We start from the raw sequence: 25,257 nt of genomic DNA on the forward strand, positions 1-25,257 counted from the left end.
TCATTGTGTCTAATAGTATACCTCTGGCTGAGCTCCTCCAGGTATCTGCTGGACAGACTCATGTTCATCTCCAGGGCTTTGATCCTGTTGTTCAGCCTCATGAACACACTCTCCTTCTGGCTGGAGCCGTGCACCGCTCCCCCATTCAATAATATCCCATTCCCGATCATTGCTCCACCATTATAATCCCCTCCGTTCTGCAGCTCTGCATAAAAGTCTGTCGCTGTCCGGACATTGCCATTACCAGTACTCAACAGGTCCTCCTCCACCGTGTCTTCCACCCCAGTATGAGGGAGAGAGTCCGTCTGCTCCCCATGAGTCTGAGAAGTCTGGACATTGTGTCTTGTTGAGTCCCCACTGTCTGTGCCTGGTTTTACTGTGTCTGTGTGAGCGTCAGTCAGTGGGACAGCTGTTGGCAGTTCAGTGGGAGGAGCGATAAGGTCTTCAGGCCTTGATGCAGTGGGAAGAGACTGAACAGGCTGCTCCTTGACAGGGGGGACCACAACACCAGGAGAGGCTGTCTCAGAGGCTACAGGCTGCGGGGGAGAGCTGACAGTAAGGGCGGGGGTGGCACTGCTGGCCTGTTGCGTCTCTGGGATAGAGGCAGTCTGAAGGGGGGGAGTGGGGACAGGGTCAAGGGCTGCGTCTTTAATGGGAGGGAGCAGCTTCTCCTCATGGCTGGGTGTAGGCGATGACAGGGAACTATGGATGTCTGAGAAACTGTGAGGGGGGATGGTGGCTGTTCTGCTAGGCTCAAGGAGGATGTTGAGCTCTGGAGTGTGTGCGTCAGGGGTGTGGGTGTTTGGATGCGTGGTGTGTACCTCACCCAAGATTTTCCCCTCATTTTGTGCCTTGACAGGCGCCTCAGGCTCTGAAGCTTTTTCTGTGAAGGGAAGAGCGTCTTTGACAGGTGTAGGAGCAGGGGCAGGGATCAGTAGAGGCGTGTATGTGAGGGAGAGGGTGTTTGCATCAGGTTGTGTCTGTGTTTGAGTGCTCGGCTGCCTCCGCCTAAGGCTGCGGAGTCTCTCCTTGGCTAGCCTGGCGGAGCACCACCGATGGAGCAGCTCCGGCAGCGTGGCCATGCAGGACAGAGACAGGGAAGAGAAGGAGGAGAAAAGACAGTAGGTCTGGCTCTCCCATTGGTTCCTGTCTGCCTCCCCCCTCGTCGTCGCCTCCTCCTCTCTCTTCTCTTCCTCCTCCTCTCCCTCCTCCTCCATCAGGGTGACAGTAGACTGCCTGGGCTCTTCGTCATCCTCCTCCTCCTCTTCTACCAGAGTGACAATCTGTCTGTTCTCATGGGAGTCGGATGATGAGGGGGAAGGTGTGGTAGAGTCGCTGGAGACATTAGAGTCCTTCTGGGTTGAAGGGAGTTCTGGCTCTGCCGGCTCCAGTCTGGAGGAAAGACACAGATACAAATTTAGAAGCATATTAACAGACCATTTGTGTGTGTTTTTTTGGAGGAATATAGAAGAAAAGTTATGTAAAACAATACAAAAAACTTAGTTGTATTTTAGCTTAACTCATCCTTCTGTGTCTTGTAAATCACATCACATTCATAACGGTTAATTGCTCTTGAATTGGTCTTACACTGCAGAGTCCAAAGGTGTTTCAACTGGTTTAGATGCAACCTCTGTGCCCTCCTTCTTTTCATCCTCCTCTGCTGTTATATTACCTAGAATTTAGAAAAACACAATTCACAAACTCACAACAGGACTTCGATAACACTGTCGCTTTTTAAAGGGTGCACAGAACTGGCAGGTTTCTCGCCTCTGTGGCTGTAGGAGTCAAAATGGAGAAGAGAAACTCATCTGGCAAGCCAATGTTTGGGTAAATCAGAAATACTCTGAACCAGTTCAGTCCAGTTAGAACTGATTTCTCTCCCACTCCCTCTCTGCTCTGCTTACTCTGCGGGTGTAAATGGAAATCAGACCTGGAAGTGCAAAGAGTTTCTCCAATGACAATAAATGAAAGGCCGGCTTTGTGGACTGACACTTAATTTTTGTGGCAGTTCGTAATAAACAAATTATATAACCAACCTTTCGACAAAAGTGTTCACAGCTTTTACAAAGCAAGCATCTTGTTTTAGTTTTAGAGAGAAACATAAATATATATATATATATTTAAAAAGCTTATAACAGCAAAAACAAAATATAAAACATATGTAAAAATCTGTGTGCCAGGGGGAGAAGCTGAGTAAGAGAGTCATTTTGATGCAATTCTCTGTGGGGTAGAAAGGGCAAGGAGCAGGCTTGGCGTCATAGGACCCCCTCAGTCTTAACTCAACAATTCTGCTCTACCAAGAAATAAAACAGAGTTCGCCGAAGTTCTGCTGAAATGCTGCCGGAGACCTCCTGCCAACAGCTAAATAAATATCTGGCTCTCGCAGCTCACATACAGACGAGCATTCAAGGCTATGCATATGCTTGCACTTTAGAGGAGGAAAAAAAAAAAGTGACCCAGTTTTAGAAGAAGCATGTTAATTTAAACAATATGCGGGAAGACAGGCATGCCCGTGGTGAGAGACAAAGAAAGGGGGGAAAGGGGCGGCTCATGAGTGCGAGTAAGAGCAGGATATTTACACGTTGGTTCCTGCTGTTTTCATTCAGGTTTCCATGTGCAAAAAACAAAATGTTTATGAAAGAAATGAATGGAAACATCCTTTAGTTACCTGTGATGGCACTAAAACTGGATCAGTGACTCGTGCTATGGATAAACTGGTTTTATTTCATATTGCCCTTTGAGAAAAAAATGTGGTTGTCTCTTAAACTATAATTAAGCCTGTCACTGTTTATCAAGCATCTCTCACATCTCAAAAGTCTTTTTACAGTTTCACTTCATCTATATGAGGCTTTTAAAATACATTGTGTAGTTAACTCAGCATTGTACAAACTTGAGCTCAGGAATGCACATAATTCAGCTTTCAAAGGATATAATATTTTCAGCAGTACCATGCTAATAAGTAGGTCAATATATAGATATTGTGATATGAGACTAAAAATCGTCCTATAATTTAAATATCATAATATTGAAGTGATTAAAGTGCCGTCTTTACCTCGTTTTAGAGGCTACGTTACAGTTCTAGCTGTTGTATTATTCACCTTTACTCAGTCATCATAACCACATTACTGATGATTATTTATCAAAAAAATCGTATTGTGTAATATTTTGTGAAAGCACCAATAGAAGCGGCCTTTGTATAAGAGGGAAACAGGAAGTCGTGACCATGAAAGGTGAAGCAGGACGTAAAAAAAGGAACAGGAAGCATTAAGAATACGTAGAATGAGTACCTCCTGTTTCTGTTCCACCCTCCAGCTCGGGCTTGCCTCCCAGCACATTAGCAGCAATGTTGTTTACCATGTTCAGGATGGCATCTAAAAGAGAAAGAGCACACACAAATGTGTCAATTAAACCACAGGCTTTGCCATTTGTTTCCTCCTTCCCCTTACTCTCCTCTCTGACGCAGCTATTCTGAACCTCTTCAACATTATTTCTCCTTCTTTTCCATTTTAAGCTTTCCTCTCCAGCTTTTTTCCTTCAGTCCCGATTCGTACTGTTCACTCCTCCTCCGAGGCTGTCCATCTCGAGAAAGAACTGTGTTGGTCTGCTTTTTTTATGGTTTTATGGTTTAGAGCCCTGAAGGTTTGTGTGTACGGCAATTTGTGTGGGGGGTGCACCAGTAGTCTCTTTGCTGAATCAGGAGACAGAGGGGCACCAGTCTGTTTGCGCATGTGTGTGGTTACATTTTTTTTTTAATCTAGTGGAAGCTGCAAAATGTCTGCAACCCAAAGCCCAGCCTATCTAGTAGGTTTAGATAGTGAGAAAGAAATCTGTATGGAGCACCATCAAATTGGAAAACCGAGCGCCCTGAATACTCAATGAAGTGTAAAAACTGTGTCAGATTCACTGGACCACTTAAGCTAACATTTTAACATCTCTAAGCTATACACAGCAACAGAATGAGGGAGCATTCGCTGCTTGGCCTCGTCAAAATAAAAGTCTAGAAAGACGTTCCTGCTTCTAGTAGAGGTGTAAAAGTTTTATCAGGATACGATATTACATCAATACTTTGGACAATGAAACTATATTTGCTAATATCACAAAGTCTGCTACAATTCAGGGGCGTGAAATCTCTAGGAGACGATATCATCTGCCCCTTTAAGAGACATCAGTGACATTTATATGAACTCACAAAAAGAAACTTAAATATGATTTGATAATTATAATACGGAGCTCTTCCAGGCATTTAAATTAAAAAACAATAATTGTTTTTTGTCAAAATAACAAATATAAAGTAGGAATTTCAAAATAAAAGGTGCATCTACCAATATTTTCCCTTTGCATCGATGATTGGCTCATTGAATCGATATGGCATCGTTACACCTTTAGCTTCTAGCTCTTCAAAATCCTTAGTAATGTCTTGTTTAAATGATCCAAACGGATAATAATGCAAACCCAAAACACACAGTGCATCTCAATATTTGTGTTCAAGTTCCTATAATCTTCTGTTAACATCAACCATGTTGTTGTAGCTTATTTGCAGTGAATGAGTCTTTGCTGAAGTAGCTGTAGATGCACGTGTGTGTGTCTGTGTGTACATACTGGTTGCTGAGCCAAGCAGGTTTTTGGAGGCCTTGTCCTCTGATGGTTGGTAGCCAGGTGGATAGTCTGAAGAAAGACGACATACAGCAGGTTATATCAAGCAAAATACACAACTCAAAGTCAAAGTGTGTAAACATGTATTTACTGTTGAATTATTTTTATGGTGAGAATGTTTGAAGGGATACTTCAAAATGTCTGCATACACTGTCCACACTGCCATGACACTGAGCTGATTTAATATTGCTTCATACATTCACACTATAAAAATTCAGAATAACAATTCAATAATACTAAATGGAGTGGATAAAATAAACTGTGCTGCGGATATTAATGGTTAACTCCAGTTAAAGTTACTCAGTGACTAAGTTAGAGGGGGAAGAATGTAATTTGACTCTCTTCTCAGGGTCCTTTGTAGACCAGTAATTTGCTGCAGATGTTCTGCTGAGTGAGGCAGCTTAAAAATGTTCATGTTAGTGGGTGCATTCATCTTCTGTTAATGGAGTGAAATGGTAAATTTGCATCCGTTGAAGTGCATGAAGTGCATCTTGTTCAAGATATCCTACGACAATTCACATTCAAAGACATAAACGGTCATCATCTTACCATAGTCTTCATCCAAATACTCCAGTCTCTCCGACGGATACTGGGAATCTGCTATCTCCTCATACTCCTCCACCATGCTGGTACCAAACACCCTGCACACACACAAACAGAAACAAACAAACACACACGTACTCAGTGTTATACAAACAAACCTACAGAAAAGGTTAAAGGTTTTACAGCCCCTTTAAACCCTAACTAGTTCTTTCAGACGAACCTGCTGAACTGTGACACACATGTAGGCGGGTACATGTGTCCGTGTGTGTTTGTGAGATACAAGAGAGGGATTGAACTTTGGCGTGAGCAAGTGAAACACGCACACTATACATCAATAACCATATTCTGGAGCGCATGCTGCAAACAAAAACCAAGAGACAAAAAGAATAAGAGTGATGAACTACATTTCTTATATAATCTAATAGGGAAAATACAGCCTAGTTCCCGGATCATGGGACAGTAAAATGTGAACGACGACACAAGAGTCATTCTTCAGAAGAAAAAACAACAAAGACACTGTGTATGGCACATTTTTCACCAGTGTAAAATCAAAGTCAAATGATGTGTTGAAAAGTTGAGGCTGAATAAAGCAGTGTATTGTTACAAGTACAGATGCACACAATTTCCTGTGTATACTAAAGAAGATGGGGCAGTGACCTTCATGGTTCCTCCCCGGGTCAGCTGCAGTGGAACTATACTTTAAGTGAATTAGATCTTTAAAGGTGCCATATTATTCTCATTTGTTCATCATGTTCACTCTTTTTATCTAAGTTTCATATTAACATGCTTTAATGTTCAAAAACTCATTATTTTCTTTCTCATCCTGTCTGTCTGAATATACCTGAAATGCAGATGTAGCGAGTATCTCACTACCTCTGTCCTCATTTATATTTTATAATGCCACAAATTATATCCAGCTACGAAAACAGGTCTGAAAAGTCGGAGGTTCGAATGGAAGAACAGGGAGGCGTTGCTATGGAGATGATACACCGTCTCGCCTTGTCTCACCGGTGTGAACTGACAGATTTCCGAATGTTGCAGACCTGCACGTTGCGAGTAGTTGCAAGTTTCAACTCGTCTCGTGGCGAATCTTTGGTCTGAACTGGGTTTAGAACAGAGAGGGAACTGTGAAGAGCTATTTACGACCGTACCTGATGAGACTGAGTGGACAGAAGTGTTCTGATCCAAAGTGGGAGAGGAGTTCAACCTACAGGGGAAATGGATAAAATGCAAAGTTGAAAATATCATCCACAGCAGTACCAGTGGCAATAATGTATGTGTGCCCACTCCACGAATCCATAATCCACCAACTACGTGAAAATAAAAACTAGAATTGCCAAGCGTCGACAGTATGTGCTACTTGTTTAATATCTCTCACATGCATTAAACATGATGCTCTGTCTGCCAAAGCTCACCCATTACAGTGTACGGCCGTTATTAGAGCCCATCATAACCTCCGACAGAGAGAAAAGAGTGCTAACCTTTATGTACTTGATGAACATCTGATGCGAGAGGAAGACAGGAGAAGGACAGGAGGAGAGATAAATAAAACAGAGAGAAAGAAATCAGTAACGACTGATTCAAGCTACAAGCAAATCCAGTATTATACAGAGACTCTTTCATAAGACAAACACACACAGCTGGATCATTGTTCTACAACGGTCTAAAGGCAAGATACTAAAGGGGTTTCTAATAAGCAGTTAGAAGGAAGCATACGCAAGACAGAGGGACCGACAGACAGACAGACAGACAGACACGATCGGGACAGATGCAAAACATCAGAGCGATACATAAACAGTTTCAGATCAGTGAGTTAACAAAGCAGATAATCCGGAAACTTTCGAGGCAAAAATCAGTAAGTGGAATAAAAACTATTATTTCATAATAGAGCAAGTGAGTCACAGTAAGCAACCACGCATAACACCCACACTGCATATAAAGAGAGTGATCGTCTGAGCATTAATTAACTGTTTAACTAGTCGGCACAGCAGATGTTTAGTGAGCAACATGGAGGGCAGAAGTGTGAGGGGAAGCACAGATACTTTATTCATTATCATTTATCACATCAACACTTGCAGAGAAATGCAGAGAAGCAGTGATGTTAAAATGAGACATATTGAAATATGCACCGATATGAAAACAGAATATATAATGTTGCAAACGATGCTCGGGGTCATTTTGAAATGGTGTCATGTAGCTTGTTTGTTATTTTTATTTAAATGTTCAGTAATTGAGATCGGCTCCAGCCCCCCGCGACCCCGACAGGGACAAGCGGTTGAAGATGAATTAATAAATGAATGAATGAACATGATGTTTATTTAGCTCTTTATTTGATCTATTCTTATTTTTCTCAGAGTTCATGTAGAATTGGTTGACCATGTAATACAATGTATATGTGTAATAATGTGTTATAATGTTAACTATTCTTTAATTTAGAAAGCAGTCTTCTTCTAAAAGGTCAATTTTTCATTCCAGCCATTTGTTTTTACTACATTGGCCGACGTAACCTCTGAACTCAACCCTTTAAAATCAGTATCAGCCTTTAATATCCAATATTGGTCGGGGCCTAGTAAAATGAAATGTTTATGAATCCAAAGATTAAAGATTAATTTAACTTTAAGTGATTTGAGCAGAAGGCAAACAATTGTAATTCTTTGACGTCACACACTGATGATTCAATTTCCTGACTATCCCCAGCATCTGGCACGCTGATGATGTCATTTCCTGACAGACTAAGGTTGTCACGACTGCAGAATTTTAAACTTTGATACAACACTAGTATAAAAAAAAAACATTCGTTATATCTATTTTGATAGCACAGCAAAAAGAAAAAAAGGTCTGTGGCACACAGCACAGGATGATTGTTTTCCTATTTTTAACTAATTTCCTGTGTGCGGGATATTAATTTAATATAGAAAAAACACAGGGCTGGTACAGAAAAGGTCACTGAACACAGCTCATTTTCTTCCCTGTTGTTGCATTTGTGCAGCCTTAGGTTGAATATTTGAAGCTTTGATACTTTACTATCGAACGGGGATATCTTATCGTTTTGAAACATGTGGTAATGAAAAGTATGGACACTTACGACAGCCTTACAAGAGAGTTGGACCAGCTTGAATCTAAATCAGTATATAGTGATGTGTATCTGCCCTTTAGTTCTCACAAGTGAAACTCTGTCATGGACACACGCCCTCACAGTCACATTTCTTCATCCAGTCAAAGGAGTGGTTACAGGCAGCGCAGACGGCATGGCTAACTTACCATGAAGTCATAAGAGGGTCCCCTGAGCTTTAACCCATATATAAACATGTCTATGTGTGTGCACTCATTGATTAGGAGACTGTTAGTTACTAGAGAATGAATACATTCATTGTTAATCGCTCCTCTCCTTGAGACATAAGTGTACAGTTATAGCAGGAGGAAGAAAAAGCAGTACCTTCACATATTTAGCGTAAAGCTGTTCATCCAGTGGGAAACTCTGGACTATGCGCTCATCGCGGGCGTGAAAAGTGCCCAGCTTCACCCACTTGTTAGTAGGATATCTGTGGACAGAAACAGAGAAAGAACATAAGATGCATGTGTGAGCACGAGGGCCACAGCGTACTTCAAACACTATTTGGCATGTTCTCTCAGGCTGGGTGCAAATGCCACTGTGGTCCGTGTGACTCGAGGTTAGGAGGAGGGTGGCATTTATGAGTTGCGGTGCGATATGATGCTGGAAATAAATCCTGACGGTCGGAATCTGAAACAGACAACAGCAGCTCTGGCAGCACTGAAGTTAGAGCTGATAATACAGCAGGGAGAAGATTAAAATGATTGATTTCTACATTAAACTGATTGTGTTAGAAGTGCTAGTACACATGCAGCCCTGATTCAGGCTGATGCATATCATAACTGCACGTTTCTGTACATGCTAAACTTGATAACCATGGATTCGGTTTCCTGAAAGAGTCCAAACGTGGAAGCTGCTTGACCTCCTCACAGATCTAGCCTTCATATATGTTTATCTCTAATTTCCTCTACACTGCACTTGTATTATGTTGGTCTGTTCTGTACACACGACATCTCTGTCCACCATGAGAGAGGGAGCCCTCCTGAGCTGCTCTTGTTGTCTCTAGTCAGAGTGAGTCATATGCTGTGCAGATTGTAAAGCCCCTTGGGGCAGCGTTGAAATTGAATGAACTACAAACTTCCTTAAAGCTGGAGTCTTGCAATCGCCTTGGAAATTTTTGGAAACAGCTTAAAAATTTAATTATATATATATTATGAATGTTTCTTGTTCTCAAGTCTCTCTTGAAAAAGAGATCCTAATCTCAATGAGACTAACTGATTAAATAAAAATAAATAACGAATTACTTCAATAAACTAGGCCAATACATGCAATAATCCTCAATTAAGTGAATAGAGGCATTTATTTCAATTGTTAATCAAATGCAGAAGATGATGCACTGTGACCGACACAGCAAATAAATTGGACTGGAGGTCGGTGCATCCTGTGGCACAGCCCAAGGCAGGGCTTTCTGTTAGTCACACAACAACCACATGCCTGCGAGAACATGTCACTTTCAATTTTTAATGGTTCTTTTTTGACGTTTTTCAAGCCTTTATTATATATGAAAGACGGGAAATGAGGTGAGAGAGGGGGAGACATGCAGCAAAGGGCCGCAGCTCGGAGTCAAACCTGGGGCCGCTGCTTCAGCCACTTTACATGGGGCGACTGCTCTAACCACTGTTCCAACGAACCAAATCAATTCTAACATTGGCGGAAATTAAACTGTGTGAGCATACCTGTCACTGATGGACACTAAAAAGTCTCTAGGTGTTGATGAGAAGAGCTCAAAATTCGCAATGTCCAGCTGCTTGACTTGAATAGGCTCACAGAGCTCTATGACAAACCTGGAGACAGAGGGAAATAGAGAATGTTTATTAAAAGATACATTTATTTGAGGCTCTATTGCAGACAAACCGTGTCCCCGTACTGTGTGTGTGTCAGTGTACTCACCAGATTTTGTTGCTGCAAGGATTAAGCATGTAAAGGTCCATATTCTCCATGAGAATAGCCGAAGTGCTCTGAATATGAGACAAAAGAATGAGTGAGACAATTAGCATCCACCGTCATCATCACAAGTATTTTGATTTCAAACACAGTGAAACGGTTTCATATGAGACTAAACATATGTGCCACGTGAAGCTTTAATTCTCATCTGAAATGTTAAACAGCTTTTGAAGCAGGTTTTATCCACCTGCAACCTGACAGTACAACGACCTGTATCCTTAGCTGTGTGAGTGTGTCTATTTGTATTTGTGTGTAGGCAATAGGGAACAAAGACGATGTGTTTTTAACCTTGGCCTCGTTGTTGGCAGAGAGTATCTTTGCGCCACACTCCACAGAGGCGTAGTTATTTTTGAAGTTTTTCTGGACCTTCTTCACTGGTTTGGGGGTGCCGCTGCTTGAGGTATGGAGAGACTGACCTGGACAGAGAGAGAGAGTGTTACATTAGGCCCATTACAGACACTGGAAAAAGAGCCTGAGAGGAACAAGTAGAGAGGTTACGCAACACACATAAACACACGCTCCACTGACCACTGCACATGGCGTGTACAGGCCGAAAGAGAGAAGAGAGGGGGAGATGGTGAAAGGGATAGACAGGAATAGATTACAAGGAAGGAAGCAAAAGAGAAATGACAGAGTTAAACAATGCCCATAACACTCGAAGTAAGAAGGACAAAGAAGCAACACAGTGAGATGTAGATTAAACCCGACATGTGAAGACCTCCTTTGTCTACAGAGGCAATGCTGCAAACTGCTCCTGGGCCAGTGTCACAGAGAGACACTAACATCATCAGGCTATCTTTGACTTATCCAGCCTTGAGAGAACAAAAGCCCTGAAGCAAACCTCTGTACCTGAACTTAAACACTAAGACACTGCACTTAGTTGTTGATGTGGCGTCCTCTCTTTCCATTCGAGCACATGCACCTAAATGGGTGCTTTAATAATGTATGCACTCACTTTTCTCCTTCTCCACCTCCATGACTTGTTTCTTCCACTCGTCAAAGGTGGGGATGTCTTCTTTGCTGGGCACAGAGGGATCAGTCTCCCTGGCAACACTGCCTTGCCCTGCCTGAAACACACAAACACACAAACACAGGCAGACGATTCAGGCCCATAGTGACAGTTCAACTGTAATTACAGAAACTCGATCACAACCCTAATATCGTGATATGTTGATATACAAGAGCACAGCACAGTCATATTTAACAATAATACAATAAGGATCATTTGTATTCTGGCATCAGTGAGCCACTACATGAATTGCATGCCATGTCCAGTCACGCCATGGTAGTCAGCTAGCCCCTGGCGGCCACTAAAGCATTGAGATGCACTGTGCTGTGAATAATAATTTGATGGATTATATAAGCGCACGTTTAGACCCAACAAGCCAGTCTGATCCTAGAAATCCTATGGCGCTGCTCTAATAATTCTTTAATTTGGTGTTTATTAAAAACCTTTGGATGTTGGATGGTTCTACATTAAAATGTCAAGCACTCATACATGTGAGAAATGTGAGAGCCACAAGCTGCTGACCTGCTTTTCTTTGTGGTGTTGAGAAGTGTTGCCCTCCTGGTCTGAATCAGACAGCCCATCCTCCAGCTGTTGTTGCTGTTGTTGTTGTTGCTGTTGTTGCTGTTGTTGTTGCTGCTGCTGTTGTTGTTGTTGCTGTTGTTGTTGCTGTTGTTGTTCCTGGTCTACATGGCCTGGAGTAGACTGGACCTCTGCTTCAGGACCAGAGCTGTGGCTCTGGTCCGACCGCTGGTCCTCTGTGCCAGCGTCATCGACACTATAGCACAGACATGGGGCCAATGAGGTGGACAGAGAGAGGAGTAGTAGGAGAAAGGAGGAATGAGGATAAAGAAGGGTTGAGAAGACAAATTAGTAATCTGCTTAAAAAAATCAATTTGACAGAACTGACAGTCCTTGGTTGTGAGCAGGCAAAACGATGGAAAAAAGGAGATTAAAACAAAAGCAGAAGTAAGTGGAGAGCAAGGTCAGCGGTCGACGGTTGCGCACAGCAGAGAGGTGTAGCTTGTACCTGGATTACCTGTCTCTGTGCTTTGATTGGCTTCTGGGGGCTAGAAACTCACCTGAAGAGAGGCCTGCCAAAAGGGGAGATTTCACAGGTTGCCAGTTCGGGGGGTATGACCCTGCACTGTGAATCAGAGTGCTCAGCAAAGACAAAGTTCTTTACTGGGAGTTCATCTCCTGCACTGGCAACCCGCACCGCACTGAGGGAAAGAAAGGACATGGCGTTTATCACACCTCCTTACACTGGGGAGGGAAGAGAGAGGAGGACAGGGTGGGAGAGAGGAAGAGAGGGGAACATGGAAGAGGAGGTAAACTAGACAGAGTGCAGGGAGAGAGTAGAGAAATAAATGGATGGACAAGGGGGTGGGGGGGTGGGGGGGGGTGGAGAGGTCGCTCGCTGGTGAGGCAGTTGACGGGAACGTCGTAAAATGTTCTGATGTTGACGATGCTCTTTGAGAAAGGAGTCGAATACAAAAGTTGCCACGTGATGGACGTATTCTTCTTAAAAGGTTCAGTCCAGGGGAGGTCCAGGCTACTTATGATCAAAGTTCCATTTCCATGTCCACACAGGTGATTTCCCTCAATGTCCTCCAACTTCAATTGCAAAGTCCATTCGACCTGATTTCCTTGTATATGATCAAATCCACTTCTCTACACCACTTCTTTTCCATGAAAAGTGAGTTTGAAATATCCAGGCAGTCAGACCAGCTCTCCTTTGAGCCTCTATGTCAGTTTGTGATCACTTGTTAACAGTGGTTAAATAAAAAAAACAACTAAATAATAAAAATAAAAACTGAAGGGAACAAAAGTAAACAAACAAAAACATCAAAGAAAATGTGCAATAGAAAACTGTGTTACCGTTATATCTGTATGAGTTGAAACTGGCTTTAACCATCATCAGAGGAACAATCTTTTCTTGGTAAGTTTATTTCTTAGTTGGCCAATGGGACTTCTCTGTGGTTAAAGCCAACTTCTAATGCCAGAGAAAAGTTCTCTGGAATGAAGAAGGGAATCTGAACTTACTTGCTGGCACTCTGTGAGGTAGGTGTGTTTTCAGCTTCATCTGGGGATGTGGCTGGGTTTGAGTCCGGGCTGGGGTGTGCAGCAGGGGCGTCACTGAGGATCTCTGCTGGGGCTTCTGTAGACACCTGGCCCTGTGCTGGAACTGGTTCTGGAGTAGAGGACACAGGGGCTCCCTGGTCATGGTCCTGGGTGTCAGTCTGCAGGTCCGCATCAGCCTGGGTGTCGGGGTGGAGTTCTGGCTCAGGGGCCACAGGTATTGTATCAGACTCTGGGTCAGGCTTGGTCTCCTCTACCTCAGTTTCCCGAAGATTCACAGTCTGGTGAGAGAAAACACAGAAACATTCACAAATAAATGATAATCCGTCAACAGCTAAAAGAAAACCAGCACAATCTCTCTCTAAATCCTCTTTTTGAATTAGGAATTACTTTTTTACAATGCAGTTTAGTGCAGGTTTTCAGCAGAACTATTTATAAAGCACCTCCTCATTTAAACACAAAAACCTAAAATAATGTGTTATTAGGCGTGTTATAACGAAAACAATGCATATTTGCAAGTTGAAATACCCAGATATCCAGTCATGTTACCTTGTTTTGTTATCATTTAAGGATTTGTACCATCTTGGTTCTCCTATAGTATACACGATGAACATGACGTTACCTGTTCTTGGTGCACATCGTGTGTTGCTAGGTTCTCTAGTGTTGCCCTCTCCGTCTCTAGACCCGTATCGTATGATGTGTGTGTTGTCCTTTCTTCCAACACCTAGAGAGAAAAGAAACAGTTACATTATATGAAATATCACTGGGGAAAAATGAAGCATTTGCCACAGGAAGACATTTCTTCTCTGAAATACTTTGAAATACATTATCACTGGATAATGTTTGTTTAAAAAAAGGCATTTTATCTGAAAATGTCAAATATAAAATGTCTTGCATCTCAGGTCATGAAGAAGCCTTTTGTTGACAAACAAAGACTGAGTTATAAAGGCCGATGACAGACTGCCAGGGCTGTTGAACTGCCCTGGCATGCCTGTTTGTTGCTGGACGGCTAACAATGATTCCCCTTCTTCTCCTGCCTCACACATACATACATAGCACAACACACTCGCTTCCCCAGAATGTCATTTATTCTAATACTCGTGCGTGAATTTCCACACACACGACTTTGAGGGCCCATCCATAAGAGCGAAGGAAAAACTATTTAACCCAGACCCAGCTCTGAGCCAGTATCAGTCCACCTCAGGCAAACTCTCATTCCAAGACCGCTTTACTTTGCTGGAATGAAGTCCACAGACTGACTTAAGAAGGATTAGTCACTAAAGCAAAGATAAGAAAATAATTCGGAAAGCTTTTGTATATTCTGAACTCAAACCCTAGACGGCCTGACTTATATCATAACCACCTATTTGTGTCTGAAGCCTAGATGCAACTGGGCTACTTTCTAAGTAAATGCTCTAATCTTCATGTTCGAAAACATGATGTTCACTTGAGACGGTTTCACTCATACAATCATGAAATGACTGATGTGTTCTTTTCTTCTTCAATAACACCTATTGCAGTGGGAGACACAAAGATTTATGCAACACTCTCAGCCTCCCACCATCCACAGGCTTGCCTACATAACCCTGGATCTCCCTGACAGTCTTTAGAGCTGCTCCTACACTCTCCATGCCTCCCACTTTTCACCGGTTGCATGACCCAGCTCCCACCACTGTCCTCTTGGTGTTTTGCTAACTCATACATTTCACCATGAGCAGTGAGTCTAATAATACTGCTCACCACTCCACAGCCAGCCAACAAGATGATCTAGCAGTAGTAACTACACTGCGTGGCTGGTCAACAGCCAAGTTGCTGTCTCAATAAGATTGTCCAAAGGTCCCTCTCTCGAGAAACGTTTTCAAGCGAATATATAATCTCTCCACAGTGTCCGGGGTCTACCTTAGGGTCTTCTACTAGTTAGATATGCCTGGAGAACCTCCAAAGGAAGCACTGAACCTCCTGCCTGAACCCCCTCAACCGTCTCTTTGTGGACAAAAAAGTTAATCTGCTCATGATCATAGTTGGAGAGGGTTGGAATATGGACACATGGTTTTAAAGCTGTTACTTGAAAGCAATGGTGAATGTGACGGATTCACTGATTTTGAAACATGTAAAAAGTCAAACGCACCTTGTGTTGCGTGGAGTCCTGCTCCTGCTCCGGCTTCTGGCCCTCAGGGTTTTTGTCCCCCACGGACTGACCAGGGCCAGACAAGCTCTGCTCTGAACAATATACATATTGACTGGGGTACCTGAAACACAGATTGAAAAAGATGGTGGGCACAATGCAACATTATTGTGATCATCATACAGGAAGAACATCTTACTAACATTAGAGGGTAATCAATGCCAGGCAGTGACTGTACACGTTGTTGAAAAAAACAAACATAAGATAAGTCCAACAGCACAGTATGATGTAAAAAATAAATGCCTTTGACACAGGCGTTAAAGCAAGAAACGGTATGTGAGCCTAGAAGTTTATATACTGGTCTGCCGATAATAGTGGCCAACCAATATATGGCTCTACTTTGAAGTAAAAGCATGCTGAGTCTGTACTTCATCACATCCTTCACCGTGAGAGCACTTCCTTCCCTCGGGGCAGAACAACTGACATGAGCTCTTTGGGCACAGGCAATGAAAATACCGTGAGTGTGCATGAGGGGAAACACACACCGGGAGAGAGATAAACCCAAAAGGACAGAGGGTAAAAGCTGGTCTACAAAGAAAACAGGCAGAGAGCTAGAAAAAAGAGAGAAAGTGAATAATTATGTATAAATAGCAAGTGCAAACAAAATTCCACTCTTGTGATTTCTGCATTCTTGCAAGCTGCTTAAGGCAAACTGCATGCTTTGGACCTATCTTCTCTACTTTTGCCTTCTTGTTAATTTCTGCCCCTTAGGCTTAGCATGGCTCACAATATTGCTTTAACTCTTTCAGGTGTCTCAACGTCAATCTTACTTCAAAACAACTCACCCGTGTGTGCAGTGCATGTGCGCAAGTTTTACAAGTTTTATTTCAGCCTCCATATTTTTGCACACCGAGCGTCTCTAATAAATTATGTTCAACTACTTTCAAGGCTGCCAATAATGTGCAGTACATGATGGCAGCAAAACACAGCCGCTCTTTACCTGCAGTGTGCTCAAGGCCAGCATGAATCATCTCTGCCACACACAGTGGGGCTACTGTAGGCATGAGCATGTTGTCAGGACAGGACTGCTGATTTTTCATTCATGTTAATACTAAGAGTATGGGCATGATGCAAAATAAATAGGAAAGGAAAGATAAGAAGTGAAGAAACAAGCAGAGGGGAGACAGCTGGTTATCAGCAGACTGCTTTAGAGCAAACACATTACTTCAGCACTATCAATGTAGATCAAAGACCTCTGTAACACCTAATACGAGGAGTCAGAGGCATCGGTGTGTGCATTATACATTTGTTTGAACCTAAAGGAATACATACAGTATGGAAATACTAATGCAAAAGTTTGACACCGATCATGACAACACTTTGCATCAGTGACAAGAGGCACAAAGATGCACGGACACAAGCACCGCGTGATTCTGAAACTGGAGCAGTTCCCCTTGAGCGGTCAAATATCAATGTCAGGAGAGAGCTGGACACATGGACAGTCATGTTAGCACCCTGTCAGCGTGGCTGTCAGGAGAAGGGAGATGAGCAGTGAGCACACATACTCACAATCACACAGATACAACCATCTGTGCGAGCCACTGTCCTGTCACTCACACAGGGCTGCATATTGGCAGGAATCTGGTGATACAATACGTATCAAGATACAGTTACAATTCAACATATTGTGATTTATGCGACACTATAAGCAAGGTGATATATTTCACAGTTTCAGCATCTAATTTTAGGAAAACTGTCAAAGTACACAGATCACACGTACAAGAGTCTTTGAGTCCATTTATAACCAATTTATGCAACTCAAAGACTGTTTAGAGACCCAAGTATGCAGGAATATTCAAATGCGTCATTTTAGAAAAGGAGAATATATACATTTACTGAATGTATTAGCATGACGTGGGCATGTTTGGAAAGGCGAGACCACCCACAGAACCCATTTCATGCCAATAATATCTTGAGGTCAGAGGTCAAGGGACCCCTTTGAAAATGGCCAGGCCTGTTTCCCCACCGCCAAAATGCAGCCTAACTTTAGAGCGTTATTTAGCTGCCTTTCCAACAAGCTATGACATGGTTGGTACCACTAGCTGCCTTAAGTTATGCAGTTTTATATGATACCAATACATTCGCTCTACGTTTTTAAGAAATAGTCCACAACAGCCTCTTAAAAGACAGTAATGAAGGCTGAGATCGCCAACGCTTCAGCAGGTCTCAAAGGGTTAATCAGAAATGTACAGAGTTTCTGGGAATCAATACATTATCAAAAACATAATATCTATCTACCCAAGTAACTAAGATAGCCTCTCCATTTGTATTCTGTTCTGAGGTGATTGAATGACAAGATAAAAGATGACAAGAACGATATCCCGCTGAGACTTTGTATGAGCATCTGATGCAATCTGCGCTCTCAGGTTTATGAGCAAATGACAACTCGGTAAGATAAGACGGTAAACACTGAAGCTACTTCTACTCAGGGGGACATTTACCAAATTATTCAAGAAGAGTTATGAACCCATCACTGAAAACACATGTCCTCTAGCTATTTTGCATAAAGGTTGTCAAGATACGAGGATTTTAAACTTTGATACAATACTCGATACGTCGTACAACACAATGGCAAAAAAAGGTCCTAGGCACAGACTTTATGTTGTTCTTCTTTATCTTAATTGTATGTTTTTTACATTGATGCCAGGGGTATACAGATGGAAATTAGCCTTATAGCTAATTCTGGCATTTTTAACCCGTGTATGATCGTGTGCTTCATTGGTTTGCACTGTCCTGTTCTTAAATAAACTTAGTTGAATTGAACTGAATACAGAACAGAGAAAGAGTTGCGGTGGGTTTGTTGCCGGTTTAAGGGCCAGCTGATTTTTTTTACCTGTTGTCTCACTTTTGCAGCCTTGGGTTCGATATCTGACTGCAGATCTGTTTTTCCATTATAAATAATGTCAAGGAGAGCTTTTTGTTTTTAAAGACGTGGTATTGAAAACATAGATACTCGGCAGATCAGTTAATATCTCTGCCTTCTCCATGATTGATTAATCTCCGTCTGAACATACATGCAATATGTTGTTTCCGGGAAGAGGCCCTTGACAGCTGACTTGGACACCAGGACATGACATTTACCGCTGTTAAGTCACTGTGTGCATGTTCCTATATGTGTTGGTACCTCATAATATACGCTTTCCAAAAAAGGGCTGGGAAGGGCCATAAAGCTTGTGAGGGAAACCTAAGAGCTGAGCAGTGTACAGATGGAGTAAATATGTACCATAGGCTACTGGCTAAACTTAGATCCATAGCTTTAAACTATGTTGTGGTGTGTTTCAAATGTCTCCTGTGTCCCCCTCCACCCTCAACCACTAAAAACCAACGGATGTACAAGGAAGACATGCCAGACAAAATTATGTAACTGACTACTGTAAAAATTAAATGCAGACAAATTATAAAAAGGAAAAGATGTACAACATAAAGTATAAGTAATGTCTATATCTTGGAATTACTTGTTACCCCAAATTGAATTTTTTTTTAAACACGGCAAACTGGTGTGTTACCCCCCCCCCCCCCCCCCACGCATTCCTGTCTGTCCATCATCTAATCAATGCACAAAAAGGCCAAAGTAGATTAAAACAACAGATAAAGTCCTCCAATTACACATTCAAGCCAGAGCTACACTTTGCCCCCAACAGGCAAAATCATGTCAACAACACACCCACGGGTCATAAAGGTCTACGACACGGGGCCAGAACGACACTACTATATAGGAAAAGCCATTTACACGTACGCTATGGCACCACTTGGATAATAGCAGCAGCTACAAACAAGTGAAAAGTCCTCCCACATACACCTCTCAGCTTCAATACAGTGCCTTTCTGTAAGATGTTTGAAAGTTGTTCGGAAATGGGACCTAACTTCCTGCAAATCCATCCAGAAGTATTTAACTATTGATCTGTTTATGTTCCCAAACTTTGCTTATCTTTTTTTTTTAAAGGCTTTCAATGACCCAGATAAGACTGACTAACAGATCAAATACCACAGAGCAGGTTTGACACGTCACAGAGTAAACAATCCTGAATAAACTTGTGTGATGCTGATATACGCAAATATCAGAGTTCCGGCACGTTACTGAATGAACCAGTGTTTAACTGGAACCTGCCGAGTCACTGAGGGTTATTTAAATAATAAAATACAGAGATTAAAACGTGTGGAGCAGTTAAAGAAAACAAATGCCCCGAATCGACTGCTGAGCTACATGTACATCCAAGCCCAAACTGTGAAGGACGCCTTCCCACCCCCCACTCCGCATCATCTCCATGAGTGAACAGAAAGACCTAAGTGTTGACGTTCCTCCTACGGATGAATAAAAAAAAGGTGAAGAAAGGGCCAATCCGCTTTGGGGGGCGTACCGTGACCTACTTTTTTATTTCCAATGGTTATGTAAGAGTGGGAGGAGGAACGTATGACCCACAAATGGAGAAAAATACGGAGACCACTTGAAAAATAATCATACATGTTCATATTGTTACATGCTGTACCAGTAGGGGGTCAATGGGGAGCTAATGAAGGAAGAGTCTGAGGCAAGACTAATGAGTCAGCAGCCTGTTAATGCACTCTTCCTCATTCTTTCTCTCTCTATCCTGTTTCCTGTCCCACTTCAGAAGCACCTGGGGTGTTTAAAGACATCTTTCAGACTTTTATGCTCTTCTCCAGGGTTCACACTCTTTTCTAAAGATCATTTTCCAAGACTTTTCCAGTGGTGATCAAGCGGTATGATGGACAGGGATCACGGCATGCCATAATGGCTAGAACTTATCTATGAAATCATGTCTTACATGCTTAGAAATTATGACACATTTCAATGTATTAGTTATTATAAAGTTGCAGTGATGGTTTGTGCACCTCAGTTTTCTTCTGTCTGTTACTTTTTCTCCTGTTTCTTTCTTTAAGAAATAAAAATCAGGCTGGGTTAAAAAAAAAAAGTTGTAGTTACTATATCTGGCATCTGCCTTCAAAAAACAACAACAACATCAATGTTTTGATACGTATTTTTTTAGCGGCAGTGTATATTGGCTAGAAATGTTGCCTAAAATGCTGGATTGGATGTTGGGGCGAACTCAAGTCTATGCAACAATCTGATATCATGTAATTTAGCCCTGAAAAAAAGGCTTTAAAAGACAAGACATTTTTCTATAAATCAATTATAAAACAGTTCCCACAACAGAACAGCCTATATATTAAAATACTCTCGTCTGTTAACTACTGTATATTCCAGGACGTGTGGGAACACTGTTCTCTGGCTACAGCTCAATCATTTTGTAATATTAATATAAGTGCTGAAGAGGACGTTATCAGCTTGTCTGCAGCCCGTTACAGAAACATGAGTGCACAGAACAGCACCTCTAGAGCCCTGATGGGAGTCAGCCAGAACAGCTTTGCACAGATGCACACAGACAGACCGGCTACATGTCCTGAGACGCCGTCTCTGCTGGTTCCGAACAGCCAAATCCCATGATATTTCCTGTTGGCTTTGGGGCCTTTCAGAACCAGGAGACTTGTGTATAATCAACTGTGCTGCACCAACTGACTGGGTTGACACAGAGCAGACAAAACTTGCAGAGACAACACACTGAGGATAGATTCATCTGTCGTCAACGGGTCAAATATTATCACCAGCTGGATGGCATGCCATCTGTGCTCTGATCTCTTCTCAGGCAGGATGTGGGGCCTGGTGACTGAAGGTTTTCAGAGGTGTCAAGCATGACAGCATGTGTGAACTTGTGTGTGTGTGTCACTACTTATCTCTCTATCGGCATTTATTCTTCACATCCGTTTGGTTGGTTTGGATCAAGAGAGCTTTGTCACTCTCACAGAAACTCGTCTTTCTCATTGCATGACACAGCAACACACAAAGTCTATTATAGATAACCTGGGCCAGAGCAGATTAAGTGCTGCCTTTCCTTCGCGTGGCCTAAATCTCGTGCAGCCACACACACTTTAACTAACCGACAGCCTGGGATGGACACTAAGTCCATACCCTCCTTAATTGTCTTAAATTAAAAAAACTTAAACTGTGTCACTGTGTCAACCGAGAAAACATAGAGAGGAGATAGATGAATAAAAGTGTAAGAAGAGGGAGAAGACAATTTCAATGATAAAATACTGAAGTCACTGGGTTCATTGTTATTTTGGTCTTCATTATGAATATGAATTGTGCGCGTACGTGCGTGTGCGTGCGTGCGTGTGTGAATAGGATGTCTATCTTTCCAAAGGCGGAGAGTCTTGTGATGTTTTTCAGTTCAGATTATTCTTGATGTGATGTGTGATGCTAGGCGGTGAGGTAATAATGTGAGAGAAGCTGACGGAGAACAGAGGGATGATGTAGTGAGTTAGTTCAGGTTTCCTTATAAAAACACTCACCAAAGCCTAACCACACACACAATTAAAAGGCAAAATAAATGCAGCTGGTTTCTCAGGGAGCAACATCTCTGAAAGATAAATCCTTCAAGCACACAGAGGGACCATATTCGACCAAAACATGGTTTACCTCCGCAGCCCTGACAGGACAAAGAAAGAAAGATGGGGCGAAAAAAAGAGCCGAGGGAGAATCCAGGATCCACGTGGGCAGAGGTGAATTGTGGCGCCCGGGAGGTGTGCCAGGGCTGACCAAGTAAAAAGTAGGCCAGCGCATCTGCCGGGCAGACAAAAACATGTCGTCACAGTTTAAGAGGAAAAGTGGGGGCAGGGCCTGAAAGCTCGGCCTATAGGACGGAGCGCGTTGGTGTGTGTAACTTTGCATGTGCGTTCTAATTTTCCTCCAGATCGAAGCGTGGAATAATGTAGAGCAGCAGTTTGTTCTAAAGCCTACTGATCCTCCATAATCCTCTCCACTGGTGCATCCTCACTGCAGCCAGGACACAGTGGCTGGAGTGGTGAATAGCTCTCTAACTCACCCACACAAACAACTCTGAACCATAGACACACAGAGCGTGTTTAAAGACTTGACACGGCGAGTGCCTGGTTACATCAGGCTACTTTTATTGTCAGCCTGCAGCGTTCTCGAGAAGTGGTCATCTGATCCGAAAAACAGTAACAGGTACTATCCACGACTTTTGCTAATGGAAAACCAATCAATAAACGAGAGGGTTGCACCGTTGCATGGAAAAGTGACCTAAAGTGGTGAATGGGGTTGGAGTGGCAAGCTCATTTTCATAAGTGCTCTAATGTTGTGAGCCGACTTTGCTGTATTGGAGAAATAGAGGAATGCCCCACATACTTTATCTCCATCAAAGACTTATGACCCAAGCCAGTTCCTGGCATCAGTATCTGGGTACTAAGCAATAATCAAGCATCTCAGAGCAGGCCAGGCAATCAGTCCTCACTGGTCCAAAACTCACCCAACTGAATTTAGGAGAGCTGCAGATCTATCCAGACCTGTTGGGAGTCGCCCCAGCAGGTGGAAAGTGATCCAGTAGGACAATACACAAATGCGAATAACCCAGAAACTGCAGAAAAACTGTCCACACAGGATCAAACAATATGACAATTTACCAAAAGACTGGCATTTTCAAAAACAAGAGAAAATCAAATCTATGATCAAAGCAAGTTTAGTCATAATAATAATAATAATAATAATAATAGCTAGTTATGACCATGCTTTTTATGTGCACTTAAACTCACTCCCAGATATGAAACCTGTGGATCTGGATCTGTTGTGATCCGGCAGGTTTTTAAAAGAGGACAAAGATATTTTGGTGTTTTATTTTGTAAGTTGTTAAATGAAATCTGTATTTTTGTAAGTAAAACACTAACACATGCTTAAAAATTAACATAGACACTTATAGATAACAAAAGAAAATATACTCAGTCAAATTATGAGTTGGTCTAATTTAACAAAGTATTTATTTCAAATAGGAGGCCTGCCTGAAATAACTGCAGGTAACAGTATGTACAAGCTTAAACTATCACTCCACCACCTGCATTTTAGGAATACATAAGGAAAATTGGGTGGGAATATATTAGCCGTTTATGAAACAATGGAAGAGCAACGTGCCTACGAACAGCTCTCACGCTTTCAGTTCAAAGGCAACTTGATTGGTCGCTTTCTCATTATCCAGGCTAATAAACACGCTGGCACAGGCCCTGTAGTTCCCGGCAACACTACACCACTTCATCCTGTTTCTTCTCAAAGCCAGATAATCACAGTTTGATTAAACACTTAGAGAGTTCATCTCTTAATGAAAGGCTATATACGTTATATACACACACTAGTTTGAGCTATTTGTAAAGCTTGTTTGCCTCTGATCCATAAGGATCTTTCTTGGGCTACACCGGCTGTGTGACGCAGGTGAAACTCTCCACATTTACACAGGAGCCTTTTACTAGGATGTAATGTGAATGAACAGACACACCTCTATTTGGAAAGTAGCCTGTGGCACCAAGTAGGCCAAGTCACCTGGAGCAAGAAAGACTGCCGCTCTTGTAGAGTTACATACCTGCAGCCTTCTGACATTAAGCACATTTTCTTCCCAAACCAAAACCAAGCAGTTAGACATCCTTGTGTTATCCACTGAATCATTTATGAAGCAATTCAGATAATATCATTTACCACTCAACCGCTGAAACAGCACCAAGTCGGGTACATACTCTATATCTACACTGTTAAAGTACAAGTGTAAACCTTGAGACATGTTTGGCAGTAGGGCTGGGCGATATGGCCAAAATCTCCCATGCCGATACAGGATGAATGTATCACAATATTACATGTTTTATGGTAACTCAATAAATGAATAATCTCTGTGATATAACCACATGGTAAGGCCTATTTTGTATACGCCTGTGTAAATTAAATACTTGACAGATGAAAAACAATGTGTATTTAGTCGTTTTATTAAGAACTTAGAACCAAATGAATATAAAGTGAAAGGATCAGAATGTAAAGCGTCATCCAAATGACGTAAATACCTCCGTAATGCAGTTCGCTTACTGGTTTTTCGGAAACTGCAGTGCAGAAACAGAGACACAAGGAAATACGGGCCTGTGAATAAAACAAACCCTGATGTTGTGTTTAACATATAAATGTGTGAAGCTTATGGTGTCACTGGTGGCGAGGTTAAACAATTCCACCACCTGGCTTGACTAGGAAAATCATAAAAGATGGGGTTTAATACGTTTTAATTATATGTATGCCTGTCTGTTAAATACCTGCATATTTATTATCGGCAATAGGAAAACACAAATAGGGTAACATTGGGCCGGTACGATGATTGAAAGAATAATTTGGCCAATAGCCGATGCTTTTTCATTGTTGTTTATTTTGTTTTTGTTGTTACTTATTGCCCCTTTTGTTCCCAGGGAAACAAATAAATCTTAATAATAAAAACTAACTTAACCTATTTACGTCATTCAGTTCTTCATTCTACTATATTTGAATGAGCACAAATCCAATCTTTCAAACAACCTTTAATATAGATTCAAAATAACTTATATAAACTTATATATAACCTTCTTTCACATGAAAAATGTTATTTTTTTGAAAACTTTGAAAACATTTAGCCAACGCAATTGATGCACCACGGCTGATAAACATCAGCCACTGCAATCATTGAACATCATCTTATTTGCATATAGGCCGATGATATCGATGTCCGGCCGATAAACCAGTGAATCCCTGATCAACAGTGAAAATAAACACACATCTCTTCTCTGATACGGAGCGAGACAAAAAGCCCATAAACAGTCACAGTATGGTGGCAACAGTGAAGCGCCGCAGTAGTCAGACGG

At 42.0% G+C, this 25,257-nt stretch overlaps 1 protein-coding gene across 3 annotated transcripts in view; it reads right to left on the reverse strand.

The window, feature by feature from the left end:
• Positions 1 to 25,257, reverse strand: part of suco (SUN domain containing ossification factor) — a 41,163-nt gene that overhangs the window by 5,790 nt on the left and 10,116 nt on the right. For 2 of the 3 annotated variants that reach the window (XM_083940114.1, XM_083940116.1), the window contains exons 2-18: positions 15,469 to 15,589; positions 13,963 to 14,064; positions 13,305 to 13,621; positions 12,341 to 12,481; positions 11,784 to 12,036; positions 11,208 to 11,319; positions 10,541 to 10,668; positions 10,199 to 10,266; positions 9,985 to 10,092; positions 8,633 to 8,738; positions 6,678 to 6,698; positions 6,348 to 6,403; positions 5,203 to 5,294; positions 4,600 to 4,665; positions 3,288 to 3,371; positions 1,588 to 1,672; positions 22 to 1,392 (exon numbers count right to left, since the gene is read on the reverse strand). In XM_083940114.1, coding sequence (XP_083796240.1) covers positions 22 to 1,392; positions 1,588 to 1,672; positions 3,288 to 3,371; positions 4,600 to 4,665; positions 5,203 to 5,294; positions 6,348 to 6,403; positions 6,678 to 6,698; positions 8,633 to 8,738; positions 9,985 to 10,092; positions 10,199 to 10,266; positions 10,541 to 10,668; positions 11,208 to 11,319; positions 11,784 to 12,036; positions 12,341 to 12,481; positions 13,305 to 13,621; positions 13,963 to 14,064; positions 15,469 to 15,589 — 3,231 coding nt within the window. The remainder of the gene's footprint in view (positions 1 to 21; positions 1,393 to 1,587; positions 1,673 to 3,287; positions 3,372 to 4,599; positions 4,666 to 5,202; positions 5,295 to 6,347; positions 6,404 to 6,677; positions 6,699 to 8,632; positions 8,739 to 9,984; positions 10,093 to 10,198; positions 10,267 to 10,540; positions 10,669 to 11,207; positions 11,320 to 11,783; positions 12,037 to 12,340; positions 12,482 to 13,304; positions 13,622 to 13,962; positions 14,065 to 15,468; positions 15,590 to 25,257) is intronic. The other variant, XM_083940115.1, reaches the window with a different exon arrangement.

The sequence above is a fragment of the Echiichthys vipera genome (assembly GCF_963691815.1).
Source record: "Echiichthys vipera genome assembly, chromosome: 3".
Classification (NCBI taxonomy): Eukaryota; Metazoa; Chordata; class Actinopteri; order Perciformes; family Trachinidae; genus Echiichthys; species Echiichthys vipera.